Source organism: Mus caroli, chromosome 10, assembly GCF_900094665.2.
Source record: "Mus caroli chromosome 10, CAROLI_EIJ_v1.1, whole genome shotgun sequence".
In the NCBI taxonomy this organism is placed as follows: Eukaryota; Metazoa; Chordata; class Mammalia; order Rodentia; family Muridae; genus Mus; species Mus caroli.
This window is the reverse complement of record NC_034579.1, coordinates 15,665,489-15,685,459: the sequence shown is the minus strand read 5'-3', so window position 1 is coordinate 15,685,459 and position 19,971 is coordinate 15,665,489. Positions and strand designations below refer to the sequence as shown.

At 44.5% G+C, this 19,971-nt stretch overlaps 1 protein-coding gene across 1 annotated transcript; it reads right to left on the bottom strand.

Annotated features, from left to right (window-relative positions):
- Positions 1 to 138: 138 nt before the first annotated feature.
- On the bottom strand, positions 139 to 18,088 carry Ifngr1 (interferon gamma receptor 1). Its single transcript, XM_021173938.2, has 7 exons — positions 17,848 to 18,088; positions 12,483 to 12,597; positions 8,732 to 8,898; positions 6,401 to 6,579; positions 3,885 to 4,071; positions 2,928 to 3,052; positions 139 to 1,202 (listed from the first exon to the last, which is right to left on the bottom strand). The coding sequence occupies exons 1-7, from the start codon at positions 17,957 to 17,959 to the stop codon at positions 651 to 653; spliced, it is 1,437 nt and encodes a 478-aa protein (XP_021029597.1). The 5' UTR covers positions 17,960 to 18,088; the 3' UTR covers positions 139 to 650.
- Positions 18,089 to 19,971: the final 1,883 nt, after the last annotated feature.

Sequence of the window (19,971 nt, the reverse complement as noted above, 5' to 3'; positions counted from 1 at the left end):
ATATATATATATATATATATATATATATATATATATACTTCTAAAGCATGAATATATATCATCAAGTAGTGGATGAAAATATGCCAAGTAACTATGGAAGGTTGCCCGAGTGCTTCAATAAATGAATATCCAAATGAGTTTTGGTTTCAAAACATTTTACTTAAAAAATCATATGTAATGCTCCATAAAAAAAAAATGTACAAGCTCCCACCAACATGTTCCGTCACATTCTATCATAGACTTAAGTTCGGCTTTGAGTAGTTTTCAGCTTTCAGTTCAAAGTGAAACATGTAAACATATTATATACATGAACTTACATATACAAAGGTGTGTGAAAAAAAACCGGTCCACCCTGTCCTGTGAGATGATCAGGGTGGAGGAGCAGCGGTGGCTGCAGGAAGCAAGGCTAGCAGAGGCAAACTCACAGTTGCTAGCCCACCTGGCAAGGAGCCGGAAGCGACAATACGTTCCTTTGATAGTCTTGGCATTTGCAGAGTGGACCCAGCAGTGCCCACAGGTTCCTTATTCACGTATCTAAGTCTGATATTCTATGTGGTTAGTATTAGCTAATGTATAGCTTCTTTCATGAGATCAAAGCAGAAAAACTGCCTAAAAAGTCAGTTTCTTCACCTCGGGCAGCACTCGGGACCTTAGGACAGTTCCTGGGCCTCTCCTGTGAGTCTATACCCAATTAGAGACTCCTTCCCCCCAACATCCACAAGCACATCCACCAACATGTGCGGTTTATCATAACCGGAGGACGTGGGGGCCTTTCTCACGGGTGGAGGGTCGTGCTCTGCCATCTTTGTTTCTGAGTTGTTGTTTGGGAGAAATTCCAAGTCAGATATGGAGCTGCCCGATCCCACGAGGCCACTGTCAGAGCCGTTTCTGGAGTGATAGGCAGTGAGGCTACAGGGGCCTGACTGGTTACTACTTAACAGGGAAAAGCTGCGTCTTTGTGTCTGAGTTGGAGGGCTGTCTGGGGTCATGGCAGAAGTGCTTCCTCCAGCGGCCAGAGACTTTGTTTCTTTTGAAAGTTCTTCCTGTTCTGCTGCTTCGGGGCTGTCTGGAGCTGTCACTGTGGACAAGTGCTCTTCACAGATCACCGTCTCATTCTCTAGGACAGCTGGCTGGCACGGTGTGACAAGTGAATACTTCGATTCAGGTTTTGTCTCTGACGTGGCACTTTTTACCACAGAGAGCTAAGTAGAGTGAAAGTGAATAAAGAAAAAATTACTAAAATTAATGCCTGTTTAAAGTGGGGGGGGGGAGAAAATAATATATTTCAGAAAACATGATTAAAATAAGCTCATTACATTTCTTTTCTTAATAATCTTGATTTTGGGGGACAGGGTGTCATGTAGCCTAGGCTGGTCTTAAAGTTTCGATGTAGCATTAGAAGACCCTGAACTCCTTAGTGATGGTCCTTCCTTTACCTCTCAAGTGCTAGGACCTTAGATATGCGCCACAGTGAGTGAGTGTGTATGTGGGTGTATTTATCTATAGACAAAGTCTTACTATGTAGCTCTTATTGGCCTGAAATTTGATATGTAAGGCAGGCCATCTCAAACTCAGAGATCTGCCTGTCTATTTTCTGAGTGCTGGGATTAAAGTTGCGAGCCACCACACCCAGCTTGTCGTTTTTTTAAAAAATAGAATTTATTTAAGGTTAAAAATATAAAGTCGCTGGGCAGTGGTGGTGCACGCCTTTAATCCCAGCACTTGGGAGACAGAGGCAGGCGAATTTCTGAGATCAAGGCCAGTCTGGTCTACAGAGTGAGTTTCAGGACAGCCAGGGCTACGCAGAGAAACCCTGTCTCAAAAAACCAAAAAAATAAAATAAAAAAAAAAATAAAGTCATTAACTATCTCATAACTGCACACCACCTTCTGTACCCCATCTTCTAGCTGCCTGTGGAGATGCCACAGCAGTGTAAATTTCATGTCAGCGAGTGTGCCTTCCTTTACAGTAATGTCTTTAATAGACAAAGAAAACGTTGAGGCTTTCACACATTTTCATTTGTGAAATTACTTCCTCAGGATCAGTGTTTGGAAGGGTAATTAAAAGCTGTGCTGTGTCTGCAATTTCCTGGCAAGGTGCATACAGTTACATCTGTCCGGCTACTGCTGTGGGTCGGGTCCCCACGCCTGCTATAACGGGGATGGGATGGACGGCATATTACAAGGTAGCCTCCTCCTAGTGAGAAGGATCACACATGGACTGTCCACTTGCTGTTGATAGCTCATAGCCACCTCAGAGGCAGTTCTGTCACAGCAAATGCCACTGCACCCCTTGAGCATCTTAGACACCATTCTTGTCATGTATGCATCAATGTGTCATCTTTACACTACCTATAAGCATTCTTTAGATTATTTCAAGAGACTGGAGTGTGACTACACTTAAATATCAAATGTGACAGTTTCCTTCGGGGCCATCTTTTCTTCCAAACTCCAACTACAACGACCTATTTGTGCATTGGAGCTTTGGGGCCATGGGCTGGCTCTCCCTGGCTCTCTCTGGCTCTCCCAAATGCTGCTCCTAGGATGAGAGCTTCACTGTGGCCTCCTGGAGAGTCATAGCTAACCCCACGCTTCAGAGTGCAGCAAGGTCTCTGCCGCTGGCTCTGAACCTATTTCACATACACTTACACTGACTGAACCATTGTCATCTCTTCCCTGGAGACCGTTAGCTCCTTACTAAACTTGTCAGTTTTCATCCTGAAAATTATACAAAGGTACCTGGTGCACAGCAAGATATGAGGCTTGGGGCGCATGGTGGTTTTTAGTGAAGAGAACTATAATAAAGTTAAATAGAGTGCTATTCGCCAGGGTCCATTTTCAATGATACTGAGTGGTGAGGGGACTTGTCAACAAAGGTTGAATTGATATGTTAGCATCTATAACTAAATAAATAATTAAGTGCATTACCAAGGACTTAGGTAACATTATGCTTTTTCTCTTGAATGAATTCTTCTTAATATACCAACATGCAAATACCAGGATAATTACTGTAAAGACAATAAGAGGAGCAACAACCAGAATCCAAATTGAATCTAAAAACAAAAGGAACAGCCACAAGTTAGAAGTCAAGGACACGGCTTTTGCACATCAGAAGTCTTACTGCTGCTCTTCAGCAAATGATCATAGCAAGCTCATCAGAACACTGGTACAAACTGGGCAGTGTGCGTGAGAACTCAGTGTGCCTCGTAGCTAGGTCAGACTCTTCCCAGTGCTGCAGGCCTCCAGAAAGAAAACCCATCAGTAGTCCTGCCAACCATGACATGTATGAAACACAGCAGGGACCAGCCTGGTGAGACAGCCACGAAGCTGAAGCCATGGTATTGATATCCTGGGGGTAACCAACAGCCGCTGAACTGGTACGGAACACTGGCTGACAAGAGGGAAGCCATGCCTGGCACTGGAAATCTGGCTAACCACCAACATCTGATGAGGCCCTGAGAGCCAGAGGGGACCCTGTGACTGCCACTTTCCCAGTGGGACTTCAAACTATTCTAAATGCTCATGCTTCCTACACCCACAGACATCTCCATGGTCCTCTTCTGACTCTTCTCAAGTTAACATATTTCCAAATTATGATTTGGAATAGCTATATTTATGTAGATAATTGTATATATTTGTTGTGTATCTTTTCTTCTTGGGGTCAAGAGGTTACCAGCCGTCTAGGAGCTTTGTAAGTTGGCTGCTATAGAGCACGCCAATGCTTGAGAAGCCGTCTTGGTTTAATTTTGAGCTTCTCCCAGGAAAGGGACTATTAGATATTCTTTTAAAGAAAAGTCACGTGCTTAAGTTATAAATCAACTTGCTTATTTTCAAGTTGCCCCACCTCAGCACTCTGTCTTCAGTTGGGGATAGGCAAGAACTTACCCTTTCTGTCGTCATGGAAAGGGGGGATACAGACGTCTTTTGATTTTTCTGTTCTAACTTGCCAGAAAGACGAGATTCCGTCGACTGAAACACAGTATCTGGAATCCAGTGTGGATACTGAGATGTTTAACTCACACAGAGTCTCATTGCACTCCTCTTTATTGACCGTATGTTTCGTATGTAGGATCTAAATGGAAAAACAACAATATGAAAGTGTATGACTTCTTTAACCCTGGCGGGGGAGGGGGGGACTGCTGCATCTGTCCTAGTTAAACACTGCAGGAAGACAGGTAGAGAGTAAATATGAAATTAAAATAAGCTTTGATAGCATATAGTCAGTCAACCTGTGACTTCAACACAGTCTGAGAAAGTACATCAGCTGGAAAGCGATGTATATGGGAACAGGATTGCTTAAAACTTGAAGAATGTAAGTTTTAGCTGGCTGTGGACAAGCCCGTACTTGGTTCTCGTTCCTAGAGTCCTAGAAGCAGCTGAGGAGAATGGAGAAGCATCTCACAGGAAGCAGATGAAGGCAGCTGTGAAGGCTACAGGCTTTCTGTGCAGTAAACACATAACCATGGCTGGTGTGGTACCTTGTACAGTCGGATCTCAGTCCTGTGCTGGGGCCCGGACACACAAAGGCAGTATTGTAGCTTGGCTAGGTCACAGGGAAGGGCAGTGTATTAAAGGGCTGGTGTCTGAGGGGGCAATGCTGGGGTGCACCTGGCTGAGGTCTTTAAGAGACAGTCCCTCAGTGGGAAGTTAAGCTTTGAGTGTAATATGGCCCTTACAGGTCTTCAGTTGGTAGTAATACTTTAGGAGGTTTCAATCTGGTCTAAGTCACTTGGAGTTTACCCCTTGAGGGTGCCTTGCCTGGCCTCGCCTGCCTCATTCTCTCATTTCCTTTGCCACACACTGCTGCTGCTATGGTGTCCTGCCCAAGGACATGTAGCAAGGTGACCATGGACTGGGCCCTAAGAAACTCAAAGTCAAAATAAATCTTTACTCCGTTATGGTGTTTGTCAGATCTGTGGTCACAGGGAGGTGTCAATCATGAACACAGGCCCTTAGGTCATGTGCTTGGATGTATTGGGACCCCTCCCCCACCCCACAAGGATACCTCTCCTGTTTCTGCTCTGGTTTGAGGTGAAATCTCTTGTGAAAAATGGTGTGTAACTTGGTGTGCATGCCTTGGCTGCCAGCAGAAGAATGGGAGAAAAAGCAGTCGTGGTTTGTACAAGTCCTGCTGGCTATGATGCCCTGTCTGCTGTCTCCAGAGCTGAGCAGATGCAAACAGCACACTTTGTGTCTCTAAAACTGAGCTAAATAAACGTCCCCTCGTTGTCACTTTGAGTGTTCAGGTGAATGAAGGATGACTGACACCTGTACTCCAGCGTCCATTAATTTAGTGCCTAACAATCTAGCGCAGACAAGAGGTAAGAAACAGCGTAACAGGAAGTGAGGAGTACGGCTCGGGGAATCCTAGGAAAACCAACTGGACCACAGGAAATGAAGTAACCTGCCCAGTGTGGAAAGACTAGGAAGAGGAGGTGACAACCCCATGGACCGGAAGAGCAGACGGAAACGGTAAAGGGCATTCTGGGGAACTGCAGGTCACTTCCAGTGAGCCACGGGCGGGCGAGCAGCACTTCAGGAGAGAAGAACACGAGTGAAGCTCCCCAATGCCTGCTCTGCCTCCCTCTGCCCCCTGCACCTCTCTCCCCAACCCCCTGGCCCTGTGCTGCTGTCCCCGTATGCCAACTGCACCTCTGTCTTTCCTTGGTTCCAGGCTTCAAATGATGTCCCTTGACAGAGCTGCAGGGATCAGCTTCTAACCCTAGCATTGACCCCAGTTCCCAGCTTTCCTGGAGGGTTCCCTGACTCCTCCTCTGAAGGCCACGGTCCCATCCCCATAGGCTGCGGCACTGGGATCTTCCCCAGTTTGTCTGTACTGTTCACTTCCGTAGTTCTGGGTACTTAGAAGGCCCACAGTATGGACTTAATAAATACTATATTTACAAAAAGCAATGCACAGAATGGAGGGAGCACAGTTTGAATCAAAGTGTGGACTCCATATTGCTGCCAGAATAATATAGTCATGGCACTGTAGATGTACTGTTAGCTTATCTTTCAAAAATAACTGAAATCTCAGTTGTATATTATTTTACATTCTGCATATTAATTATAAGTAAGGGAATAGAAAAACCCTAAGATGATATTCATCTTACCAGAAAAGAAACGGGTATACAGAGAGAGTAATGTTCTAGAGAGGGCCCTGAGACCAAACAGGCAAAGAAAAAACCATAAGTGCATTCATCTGGCCCGTGTTGGCAATTAACTCCATTTTGGGTCCCTTAAATAGTATTTATGTCGGTTTTTTCTTATCAGAATCTATGACACATGAGTCTTATCTGCATCCACATGAATGGTCTGCCTTCACCACAACTTATGAGACTAGCTTGCACGAGCGATAGACCAATTCCTACTTTTAAGGAAGATGGCAGAGAAGCACTCACCTCCCCACTCCTGTTATGCTCCACATACACAGTATAGTCGAATGTGTAACAGGTGCTCTCGTCACCAAACATGGTTCCCTGGCTCTCTCCATTCACAACGACTTCAGGGTGAAATACGAGGACAGAGAGCTGTTCTTCCTTCTTCCTCCTGATCTCCAGGCCAGGGGGTCCGACCTTTCCTGGAGATAAAGGGAGAGCGTAACTCCTCCCAGCACAGCCACAAAGTCTACCCAAATGAATGGGTACATTTAAACAACTGCAAAGATCTCCAAGACATTCTAAGAATACAAAGCTTGGTAAATCTCAGACAAGAAGCTCTTTTACGTACACTCTGCCTCTGTGATTTAACTTCACCTCTGACCTTGTCTTTAGGAAATATGATTAGTGATAAATGTTGCTTTTTCGAAGATGAAAGGCAGGACTGGTTGTCCACGAGGATAGAGTAGAAGAGCAGCTGAAAACGGTTTGAAAGCAGCCTAGGCAAATTAGTGTCGGGATCAAAACAGCAGACGGAGATGTTGCTCAATGGTAGAGCACTTGCCAAGTAACGTAAGGTCCAAGGTTCATTCCCCAGGACCTGACTACCACGTAAACATACAAAACAGACACCCAAGTAAGTACCTTCTCCTTTATTTTTGTAGCTTAAGAAACCTGTTTTCTAAAAACTGTTTCTGAAAAGGCCCTCTTCTTTCTATCTATCTATCTATGTGTAAGAGTATTTTGCCTTCACGTGTATCTACACACCATGCACATGCCTGGTGCCTGTGGAGGTCAGAAGAAAGTTTTGAGTTCCCTGGACCTGAAGTTACAGATGGCTGTGAGCTACCAAATAGGTGCTCCTGGGATTTGAACCAGGTCCTCTGGAAGAACAGCCAATGGTCTTAGCCACTGAGCCATCTGTACAGCTCCTAGAAAGCTCCTTGGTTATTTTTCTCACTGAAACCCACCGTCTTTAACATCCATGGATGTCTGGTGGGATGGTTCTATAAAAGATTGCTAATGGTTCACTTCTTTGCTCTGAAAACCAGAACTGCAGACTCAAGTAGTCTGGATATATTCTGGGTCTCTGGCGTGCGTGGTTGTTTGGTGAACACTGGTATATGCTTCTCAGATGCACTGCGCACATACACTCTTCCACTCAGGTCTGGTGTTGACACTTCAGTGTATCCTTAGCATACTCTCCGAGACACAGTAGGTCCTTGATAAATCTGTGGTGGGCAACTCTGACATGACGATGGCACATATCGGATGGATCCAGAGAATAAAAAAATACCTAAAGCAAGTAAAGGAAGGGCCCACGGAAAAGCCCGGGGTACCCCCAAAGCTGGGGTAGAACCAAGGCAGTGGACCCTACAGGCATGAAACATGGAAGAAGTGAGAGTCATAGAGGGTGAACTAGGAAGGGAAGCTGGAAGGGATGCCATGAGGGCCAGCAGGCTAGGGCACAGCCTGAGCTGGGATGTCCCACCACAGCAGAGATCTGAGACTCAGTATCCTGCAGTTGGAAGTGAGAGCTGAGACCAGTAAATTATAGGGCAGGCTGCTGGGAGTGCAAAGAGCTGAGAGCCTTGGACTCAGACATAAAGAACTCTGTTTCTCCTTGGACAGGCTGGCTTCAAACGCTTCACTAACTCCTAATCGTCCCCATCTGAGCCTCCTGCCTGCTCCCTTATACAAGTATGGACCACCACAGTCTGCTTAAACTCTAAAAGTGTTAATATATTATGTTGGTATTTTGCTTCCAAGGTCTCCAAGGATTTAAGGAAGGTAGGAGGAATGAGCCCAGTGGCCAAGTCCTCAGTGAAGTAACATTGAAATGAATTTCACAGTAGATAGGGAGAGAAAGGCAGATGTCCTCCAGCACTGAGCAGCGCTGGTCAGGACCTGAATGAACTGGCTGATAAGCAGTTTTAAAGTGGCAAACTGAAGGCCAGTTCAGTGATGTTTTCTGAGACCTGGATGAAAGACATTGGCTCCTTAAATTGTCATATGCTGTTAGACACTTGTTACAACTACCAATAAAAGCAAGCATACAGGGAAGTGTAAGTACTTCAAAATTAAAATGTATCCATGTAGGAGCTAGAGAGATGGCTCAGTGGTTAAGAGCAATGGCTGCTTTTCCAGAGGACCCATGTTTGGTTAACAGCATCCATATGTCTGTTGGTAACTACCAGTAATGGCAGTGACAGGATTTGGTGCCCTCTTCTGGCCTCTGAAGGTACTTCATGAATGTGGTACACACAAACATGTGGACAAAGCACCAATACACACACACACACACACACACACACACACACACTGAAAAGTTACCTGTGTGTACAATCTACTTACCCTTTCGGCACATAAGGAACTCTTTTGACCGTGCATAGTCAGATTCTTTTTGTCCAACCTTAGCTTTAACTCTGGCCCAGGCAGATGCATCAGGATACATCATAATTTGTTCATAGATATTACAACAATGATCAGAAATGTTGGTGCAGGAATCAGTCCAGAAACCCCTAAAACAAAAGAGAAGAGATGCATGCTATCCCATATTATCACACAGACTTTGGCTATCCACCCATGTCTTGATTTTCATCCAGTTAGCTTCTTTGAAGGGCTGAATTAAAACAGGATGAAGACGCCAGATGAAAGGAAGAGACCTTATTCTTGAATTAGAGGTACATTTCCAGCCTCTGAAATTCAAATGGCTCTAAAATCCATGCCTTTTGACCATGTATCTGATGTCACAGGAAATGCTACATCATGAAAAGTTGTTTGTTTCCTGTATGAAATTCATTATTCAAAATATCACATAGGCTAGCGAAGTAGCTGGATGGTAAATTTTGTGGGTCATGTACAAAGCCCTGGGTTCACTGTTTACAAAAATTCAATTTAAAAAATGGATCAAACAACATAAAAATTACAAGTTACTTTCAGGCTATATGTAGGTACAGTATATATAACCCAACTCCCACTTCTAATATTATATATATATATATATATATATATATATGGGGGTGTGGTGTGGGTGTGAGAGAGAGCTCTTCAAGATCTGAAAAAGTCAAGAAATATGAAATATTCCTGTCTTAAGCATTTGAGATAAGGTGCACTTAACCCTTGCTGTAAATTCCTTATAAGAGACAGGATTAATACAATATATTTCATATTTAAATTTTGAACTCTGCTTAAAAAACCATGATGGATTCTATTAATAAAGATGTGATTCAATTACAAGATCAAATACATTACAAAGATCACTGTCGTCAGTTTTTGTTTTGTTTTCTTTTTTAAATTATCTTCCTAGTAAATGTTACAGGTATTACAGGAAGACAATAGCTGGGGTGTCAGCTTCACCTGCCACAGTTAATGCGTTAGAAGTTCCCTGTCCACACAAGAACTTTTCATTATCCCCACTTCATTGTTAATTAATGAAAACATAGATATGGGTTTCTTTCTTATTATTATGTTCTTATTGATATTGCTGCTTACGCTGTCCCATCCTTTGGCCAATAAGAGCCTACTTCAAGATGCCTATTGGTTCTCTTCAACATGTCCCCAGCATCTGTCAGCCACTTGGGAAACTTTCTAACTACCTTTCTGTCTTTGCAGGCGGGGGCTGTTGCTTGGACACAGAATGCCTATTTATTTGAACAAGTTGGACCTCAGCCCAAAAAAAGACAGAACAAAAAATCCTTCAAACCAAACAAACCAAATTCCCTGAAATCTCCATTAAAAAAAATCTCGATTTTGTTCCTTGGCTTAACCCTGAAATCAGGATTTCTCAAAGGAAAACAAGATGTTCTTCCTATCGGTTTCCACAACATTGTTAGCCATTTCTTTAGGAAGCTGATCTCATGTGCTGGCTTCGGGGTTTTCATTTCCTGTGCTGTTTACACACTCAGACAACACCAGCAGCTCATCTCATTCATTTCTTCCCCAAAGGAATACACTGCACGTGTCTTATGTCTTACAGCACTTAATTTACAACAAAGCCTGGAAATCACTACATCTAGCTCCCTAGAAGCCCCCTTCATAGTTTACAAAGCTACTGCGTTAGTCCCTTTCTGTAGCAGCTGTGTGCTCACCCTCCTATCCAGTCTCAAGTCGGGTATCTTCCCGGTAAGCTCCTAGTGAGGAATCAACAGATCCAACGGCAAACACTGGCTGGAGAGACAGTTCAGCCAATCAAGTGTTGCTATGGAAAGCATGAGGGCCTGAGTTCAAGCCCCAGAGCCCATGTAAAACAAAAGAACAAAACAAAACCATCACACCCCAGGTTTGGTGGTGCATGCTCATGGGGTCCCAGCGCTAGTAAAGCAAAGACAGACAGATCCCTGGGGCTTGCTGGCCAGCCCACCTAGCCTATTTGGCAATCTCTGGGGCAAATGGTGCCTCAGGAATCCATTTGAGGTTGTTCCCACCTTCCACATGTATGTGCATACACATACATACACTCCTACATACGTATGAACATACATTCATGCATACAACAAACACAAATGTGACGTGGGAGCTGGGGGTGTAACGCAGAAGTAGACAGCTTGCCTAGTACCTATCAAGCCTTGGGTTTGATATTCAGCACCACAAAAATGTGCCAAGGTAAGCAGATTACGTTTTGTCAGATACACATTCTTTCCCCATGCAAGGATCTATTTTGCATTCACATTAATTATGTATGAGGCTCTCTGCCTACCTCAGTGTTAAGAGTTTTAATGTTTTCTTAATTCGAGATTGATGGGGGAGGGCCCAGTCCACTGTGGGTGGTGTCATCACTGGGGTGGTCTTGAGGTCTCTAAGAAAGCAGACCATGAGGAGCAAGGCAGTAAACTGTACCCTCCATGGTCTCTGCATCAGCTCCTGCTTCCTGGTTCCTGCCCTGTTTAAGCTCGTGTCTTGACCTATTCCTCTGATAAACAGTGATTTAGAAGTGTTAAGTCGAACAAACCCTTTCCTTCCCATGATGCTTTGGTCATGATGCTTCATTGCAGCAAGGGTAACTCTGACAGAGCTATAATAGCTCTTGAAATATCTGTGGACTTGTGTAGGAAGAGGGTATTCACGACCTCATGGAGTTCTGTCCACAGATTATTTACTTAGAAGAAAACGCAATGGATAGATTTGAATGCTAACACCTTTGTCACATGACCAGGCTGCATGACACCAAATCTGGGACAGCTATTGACCATGATCTATATGGTAGATATAAAGACTGCCTTTTAGCAACCTCAATTAAATCATGAGAAGACAAATCCACACTGAAGTCTTGTTTTCCATCTGAGTCCACTTGAACTGTAAGTATTTATTTCTAGTGTTATGGGGTCTGCTTAGGTCTAACACAACTCAAACGCCAGGTCAATGCAGAATAGAAAAATGTGTTGTGATCAAGCTGCTACTGATCGATCAGGGATGCAGCGCAGACTCGGGAGCTGAACTGAGATCGAGAATGCCAGAATGTTTGAGCTTTTAAGCTTGCAAACCACAAACATCTGCACAAGTCAGTCACATATTTTCCACCAGTGAGGACTTAATGATAGGGCACTTTCTCAGAACATTTCTCTGTGGTACACTTATCCTCTTCTCATTGGTTGGTTTATTCAACAGTGGCGGGGTGACTTGCCTAGCATTCGTGTCTCAACCAGGATGTCAGTTATTCACTTACAGATCTCTCCCTGTCAAGCAGGCATCAGTTACCCAGGGAGGTCTCAGACACTTAAACTTTATTTGACCCCTATTCAAAATGGAAGCTTTATTCAAAATGGCTTCGGTTTGGGTCCTTCTTACACAAGACACTGCTAAACTACTGTCAAGTGGTGTCTGCCCTCACTGCCATCACCCGATATACCTATTCCTTGGTAATAAATCTTGGTTCCTTAATAAATCCTAGTTTACTAAGAGACTAGAGAGAAACCTTGGAAGTTTGTGGTGTTTCTCCACTTCACTACTAAACAAACTCATCAGCATCCTTAGCATCTTTGTGACATCTACAGACAGCTGACAAGTTCAGCGAGTGGGAGGAGGGGTCACAGAAGGAAGGATGACAGAATGTGCAAGGATTCAGATTAAAACAGAATAGAAATAATAATAAATGAACAATACTTACGAATACACCTTTACCTGTACAGTAAAAATAGGAGTCTGTGACATGTTCTGGTATTCCCAGCATACGACAGGGTTCAAGTTATAAGACTTAATTAGAACATTCGTCGGTACAGGCACTGTAAGAGATTCAAAAGCAAAATGGACCACAGTAAGAAACCAACATCAATAATAGAAAACCTTATCAGATGACGTTAGAAAGACAGACATGCACATAAAAGAGGAAGTCAGTGCAGCAGGTGATGGATTATTTCAATCAAAGCAAACTTATAGGATGTGTTTTTATGGAAAATGGACAGGAGAGTTCTGATTCTCTTTGAATTATGCAAATGTAGTCATGATATGAGCTGTTAGCTAATCTCTACTGTCCTCTAGAACATATTTAGAGTCACCCAGGAAAGACACCTCTGCATGTGTCTGTGAGGGTGCTTTCTGGGAAAGTTTATCTGAGGAGGGAAGACCCACCCTGGATGTCGGAGGTGTCACTCAAAGTCAGCAGTTCTCTCTCCGTGGGCCGTGACGCCTGTGGTAACCCTCAGTCTCCAAAACTTATAACACTAGCAAAATTACAGTTATGAAGTAGCAAAGAAAACACTCTTATGGCTAGGATCACCACAACATGAGGAACTGTATTACAGGGTTGCAGTGTTAGGAAGATTGAGAGCCACTGCGGTAAGGGGTCCCAGACTGAACTAAATGAGAAAGGGGAAGAAGGAAGAATGAGCACCCTCCCTGTCTCATGGACCTGACTGTGAGCTCACGGTGGCAACCCGACTCCCACTCTCTGATGCCATACCCTCTTTACTGTGATAAACTGCACCCCTGAGATTGTGAGACAAAACACGATCTTCCTTGCTTAAAGTATTCCTGCTGAGGAGAGCTATCAGAGAGTGGAAACAGCCCAAGAAAGAGAGGTGTGTTACAGCCAACAAAGCTGAGAGGAATTGGAGAGGTGAAGAGCGCTTTGACGTCAGACATGGAGATGCTGGGTGTGGAGTTCAGCCTGCTGGTTTTCAGTCTCGCTTTGGCCCAGTATTTCCCCGCTATGCTCTCTTTTCTCCCATTCGGAATGGGATGTCTCTCCTGTGCCACTGTATGTTGGAGGTACGTGATCTGCTTTTTCAGTCTTATTCACAGGGGATTACAGTTAAGAGACTGCAGACAATATCAGAAGTCTTTGAGCTTTTAAACAGGGTTAAGATTGTTACAGACTAATGGGGGCCTCTCAAGATGGACTGAACGCATTTCTGCATTATGGGGCCCAGGAAGTGAAATGTGGTGGTCAGAATAGGAATGGTCCCCATAGGCGCTTGGGTTTGCATGCTTGCCCCATAAGGAATGACACTATTAGGAGGAGTGGTCTTGTTAGAATAGATGTGACCTTGGTGGAGGAAGTGTGTCACTGTGGGGACAGGTTCTGAGGTTTCAGAGACTCAAGCTAGACCTAATGTGGCATTCACTTCTGCTACCTGTGGATCAAGATGTAGAACTCTCAGCTTCTTCTCCAGCACCATGTCTGCCTGCACATTGTTATGTTTCCCACCATGAAGATAATAGGCTAAACCTCTGACCCTGTAAGCCAGCCCCAGTTAAAGACAAGACAAAACAAGTAAAAACCATGTAAATAGTAGAAAAATGAGTGTTTGCTCTTGAATAAATTTTAAATTTCTTATATTGATCTAGATAATTTTTTTAAAAAGCCAATGCACATCTTTATACATACCTAAAATATTCTAATATTTAAAACTATTTGTTGAAGTAATGATGTGTGTTAAGTGACAGTAATTCATGCACAGCAAGCTCCACAGAGCACATCTCAGATGATACCCACCTTGAGCATGTACTCATCCTGTGAATGACATATAGTTACGGGACATATTTTATCAAGGAGAAAACAAAGCTTTAGGGAAGGGAGGTAAAGATGACAGTGTGCAACGTTTTGTTCATTTTAATTAAACAGCATCGCAACTGTTTAATAAAACGAGGGATGTAAGTAAGCTCAACATAAAAGTACAAGTGGGAATAACTGTTTTCTGATAATTTCACAAACATCTACCCCATGCAGTAATGCTAGACTTTAAGGCTCCATCACAACTGTATACAGTACAAAAACAGAATAATAAATTACAGTAAGTAACATCTGTAACTTGGACAGGAAAAAAATGGATACTGTGCATTTTGATTATGAATCCCTGGGAGAGCTAAAATAAAATTGCCCTTTCACAAGAAAATTGCACACAGACTAACTCCTTGCTCTCAAGCAGTTACTTTGTTCTGACCAAAATCTCATTCTCATTATTCGAACAATTATGACAAAGCCATTTATTGCTCATCTAGTTTGTGAAAATTTACACTGTTGCCGTGTGTTGCTAAATTTTGGATACCAGTTTTTTAAAACTTTTTATGTGTTTTCAATCTCTAAGAGGTTTTGTTGATGTTGTTTGTTTCAGAATCAAAATGTCATCTTTCAAAATCTGTAGCGATTGTGAATCAGAAGTTTACACTTTAATCTTCACTTTAAGCAAAAGGAATTGGTGTCCTGGCCTGGGGCTATAATAATCCCAGCATTCAGGGAGCTGCACCAGGGAGCTCAGCTTGAAGCAAGTTTGGGCTACATATGAGATTCCACTTCAAGACAGAATACACAAACAAATAAAAACAGCAGAGGGAACACGACAAAAAATCTAAGGAAATGCATTATAAAGTGCTGGGGTACAATACAGAAGGGCATAAGTGTTACCATAGGGGGTGCAAACTATGAGGTCACACAGAGGAGGATCTAAAGTAGAGGGAAGTACCTGGCACTAGGTTTAAGGCTCTGCCCTGGGCCAGGCAGCTGTGTTCCTCTCTCCACCCACACCCAGTCAGAGTCCAACTGACCCCACCTCCTTAATATTCCTGCAAGCTTTCCCCTCTCCTCCATTACACAGCCACTCCTCATGGCATTTCCCGACACTTGAGCTCCAGGTCCCTAATGGGCTCTCTCCCTCAAACTACTTAATATGATGCCTGGCACTTCTAACTAGCATTCTCTAACCTTGCACACCACTCAGTGACACCAACCATACTGGGCACATTAGATTCCTGGCTTGGGCCCTACACTTTGTTCAGGAACAGTGTGCTTCTCCTTCTGAGAATTCCTCCACACCACACCTTTCAACAATATCCTTCCCACTTGGTTGGCACCCAACCAAGCTAGGGAAATGAGCCTTCCTCTGGGATTTTGTTGTGACAGAAGGAGTTGCAAGATTTTAAAACCCAAAGGCTACCAGCACACACCATTCCTGCCAAATAGGGAATCTGTCAATAACCAGGACAACTAAAAATAAAAAATGGTACATGGTAGCTGCTGCCTCCTCTTCCTCCTCCTCTTCCTTCTCTCCTCCTGTTCCTCTTCCTCCTTCCTCCTCCTTTCTTCTTCAGTTTTGTTTGTTTGTTTGTTTGAGATGGGGTTTCCCTGTGAAGCCCTGGCTGTCCTGGGACTCACTCTGTAGACCAGGCTGGCCTCGAACTCAGAGATCCACCACCCCTGCCTCCTAAGTGCTGGTATTAAAGGTGTGCACGACCACTGCTCATCAGTGGTAGCCTTCTTGTGTTCCAACTTCCTGAAGCCAAGCTGATATCTCATTTTCTGCTCTCTTGGAGTCTCTGAACCAATAACCTTCTGTTTCAGGTTAAGCCAACTAAAGCCACATTTCCATCCCTTGATATTATACACAGCAAGAATTCCAGTGGTTTCCTATTTCTCTCCTGCCACACAGTCTATGTTAAAACTCTCCCACTAGCTGAACATACCACTTCATATCCCTGCAAGCACATTCTCTCTAAGCCTCTGGTTCTAAGCCTGGGCTCCATTTCTCTGAAAAAGTCTTCCCAGAGTCCCCTGAATGGGGTTAGGTCCCCGATCTTGATTTCCAGCAGCCTGAAAGTAAATTCAGTCTCTCATCACAGTGTACTTCAATGGCCCACAGGGACAGGCGACTCCCCGGGGTAATGGCTGGCAGTGGGATGGTTAAGAATTTGTACTCTACCACCTAGTAAGTGGCTCCTACCACTTGCGCAGCCCCCTGTGCCTCACCATGGATGCAGATACCAGTGGCACTTTCAGTAGAGGTGACTGTAGAAATAGATCTGTTATGTGAAAATAGACAGTGCCCAGCATTCAGTAAGTCATAACTATATCTACCTAGCCCTTGGTACCATGTCTATCCTAAGGGATGTCTAAGGATTTGTTTGCTTAAATTTTTTTTCCATACATGCATCCTATATTTAATTAAAATTTTTAAATTACTAAAGCACAAGATTTTAACAAGACATTTTCATACATATTGCATACATACCATTATTGCTTCTGATTCATCCCTCAGTTGCTCCTGGCTCTCTGTTTCTGGTCACCTGCCTCCCCCAAGAGTCCTCTCTTCTACATTAATGTCCCATGAGTTTTATTACCCTGCTTTTGCTTGTTTTAAACTCTTCTTCCTCAAGATCTCTTCCTCCCCTCTCATGATTTCCTACACACACTTCTCTGGGGTTGATTTATCATAAGAAAACATGGTAATTGTCTTTTTTGATCTGGCTGTGTAACACAACTAACACTAGTTTTGATTCCACTGTTCTGCAGTTATGATTTCATTTTTCTCTATGGCTCAGTGGAACTTCAGTTTGAACGTGCACCTCATTTTCTTCATCTGACATCTAGGGGGTTACATCCGAGCTACTGTGAAAATCAGGTCAGGGCAAGGCAGGATGGGAATCTGCACGCCTAACTGAAGCCATAAGAGGGATTCAGAGCTGGAACTTGCCTGAGAGTTAAAGAGGTCTCCCCATGCCTTCCAGCAGCTGGAGATTGGGAACTTCTCAGATACTTAAGATTAGGGACTGGAAGGGCATGAAAAGTTTTATTGCTGTCTCTAGAGCTCTAATCATAAAGAGGAACCATTCCCAGCATATATGTCCTGGGAACATATAATCATTTGAAATCAAAGGCTCTGAGACTTAAGCTATGAGAAGAACCCTTGCATCTCAACACTTAAACGCCAGACTAACAAATCAGAATCTCTTAGTATCAGTTGGCACCCCTTTTCCTTCAGAGGATTCCGACAACAGATCGAAAATAAAGTCTGTAAGTCATACACACAATGCCAAACGCTGCCGTGGAAACTAACTGTAAAACAGACCACAGATGTGTTTTGTGTCGGCAAAGAAGAGGTGAAAGCAGCGTGTAAACCGCGGAGCCCCCGGGGGCCCCCGTGGTTCCAGGATTTGGGGCTGCCTTGCCCAGGGCGGCGCAGCAGGAACGCAGGGACTTCCCAGCCGGGCGCCTCCGGCCTGGCCTCCCGCCCCAGCCCGCAGCGGCTCGGAGAGGTTACCCGAGGGCGGCTCAGGATCCTCCGTGCTCGTCAAAGCTCCACTCCCGGCCTTCGCAGACAGCATCAGGACCACCAGCAGAATCATCCTGCCAGCTGCCGCCTGCGGGCCCATTCCTGCGCGAGGGACACCTCGGACAGGGGACTCGCGCTGCCCGTGGCCTTGGCGTCACGTCCGCCGCAGACTAGGTCGCCAAGTCCGCAGGCGGTCTGCCGGGGGAGCTGGGTGGGGCCAAAACCAAAGCTTAGGAGACCAGCCAGGGCCTGAGGGGCGTGGCTTAAGTGGGAGGCGGAGCCTCACGGGGCAAAGGGTAAGAAGGCAGCTCTTCAGGGGCGGACTCAGGGCGGGGTCTGGCCAGAGAGGCGGGATCAATACGCAATCTCTTAGAGTTGATTGGAGGTTGGGAGTAGAGGTGGGATGTGAAGCGGGGTCTATACGAGGAGGCGTGTCTTGGCGGGTCTAAAGTGGACTACGACATGGTTATAGGCGAGGTCTGGACTGGGGAGCCAGACAGTGCGCTGCGTGGGCGGAGAAGTTTCACTACGTTGGAGAAGGGGTGGACTAGCCTGAGGCTTGAACCTGTGGGCTCTTCTCTGTATTCAGGACCTGGTCTGTGGATACGCTTGAAACTCAGACCGGAACCTTACCTTCTTCAGCTTGACACTACCTTCCTCAGTTCCTCTTTCTGGTTATGTAGTAACCTGGGGTTGGAGATTTTTGCCTCAGTCCACAACCAGACACCATGCTTATCTCATCCCTCAGCATGAGGCGTCTTGGAGCCTGAGGTGTTAGAGAAGTTACAAAAATCCTTCTCCAGTTCCCACCAGTTTTGTCTGCGGAACTTAAACTTCTGGTTTTCAAGACAGTTTGTTCAGACTCCCACAACGCAAATCCAATGTGCTTGGCTAGCACTTTATTCTTAGCAAAAACCAACTACCACCACAAAAAGCACATGCCCATTTTAATGATGAAATGTCAAAGGGCGGATCACTAAGTAGTCTTTCATCAAGACTTGCCTCTCTGACCGCACCGGTTAGTTTAAATCTCTCTCATTCCCCTAAATTCACTTTAGTGTCCTTGCACTTACTATAGACAACACTCTTGTGCTGCCTCACTCGCCTCAGCTCTCTTTTATCACCATGTCTGCAAGAAATTTGAATGCAACCCACTCTCCCCTTCTCTTTACTCCACTTTATTTTTAATAACACATTTGCACCCCCTACTACAATATGCATATTGATTTGATTTTCTCTGCTTCCTAGAATGCAAGCTCTATACCGTAGAAATACCGGCATGACATTCTCTCAGTCTTCCAAGCAAAATGTTATGAAGACATTCTGCAGACTTGGAGTTACCAGCTAAGGCTTGTTATTTGTCTTGATTAATTAACGAATTAATTCTGTTAATAGCCCAGCATTTCTCAGACTTTAACGTCAGTATAAATCTTCGTGACCTTGTGCAGGTTCCGATTCCGTACATAGGATTCAGGTTAGACTTCAACTTTCTGCATTTCTGAAAAAGGTACACAGCAAATGTCTCACCCTTGGTGCTACACATGTGAGTACTTGGACTAAGGGTTTGGGTGTGTTTATGATATGCACCACAAGAAAGGCATTTCTGGTCATTGTATGGCACAAGGATAAATTGCTGCACTTTGCTGTTTAGGAATATAGAGTAGGAGAGACCGCACCATGCGGTTTGCAGATTTGGTTGTAGTTGAGACTCCATGTGCCCCAGGCTGGCTTACCAGGAAGCAGACTATGAAGTGATAGAAACAGTCCTTGAGAAGTGCTGCGGGGATAAACCTCTGTAAAAGAGAGGTAGCTAGATCTGATTGTGGAGACACAGACACGTCAACCTCACAGGTTGCTCCAAAGTGGGGATGGCTTTGTAGAGTGTCCTCCATGGGTGTAGGAAGGGAAGCGGCCACTTCCCAGCACTGAATACAAGCCAGAACAGAACATGATCTGTGGCTTCCAGGCCTTTAGCATCTCCCACTAGAAGACTGGCTGCTGAGGCTGATTACTAGCTGCGCTCCTGCTGGCTGGGAGGGAGTGGCACTGAATCTTCCATTTCTGAGGAAGGATCTGGACAAAGCTTCAGATATCACCTGCAGAACATCCTTC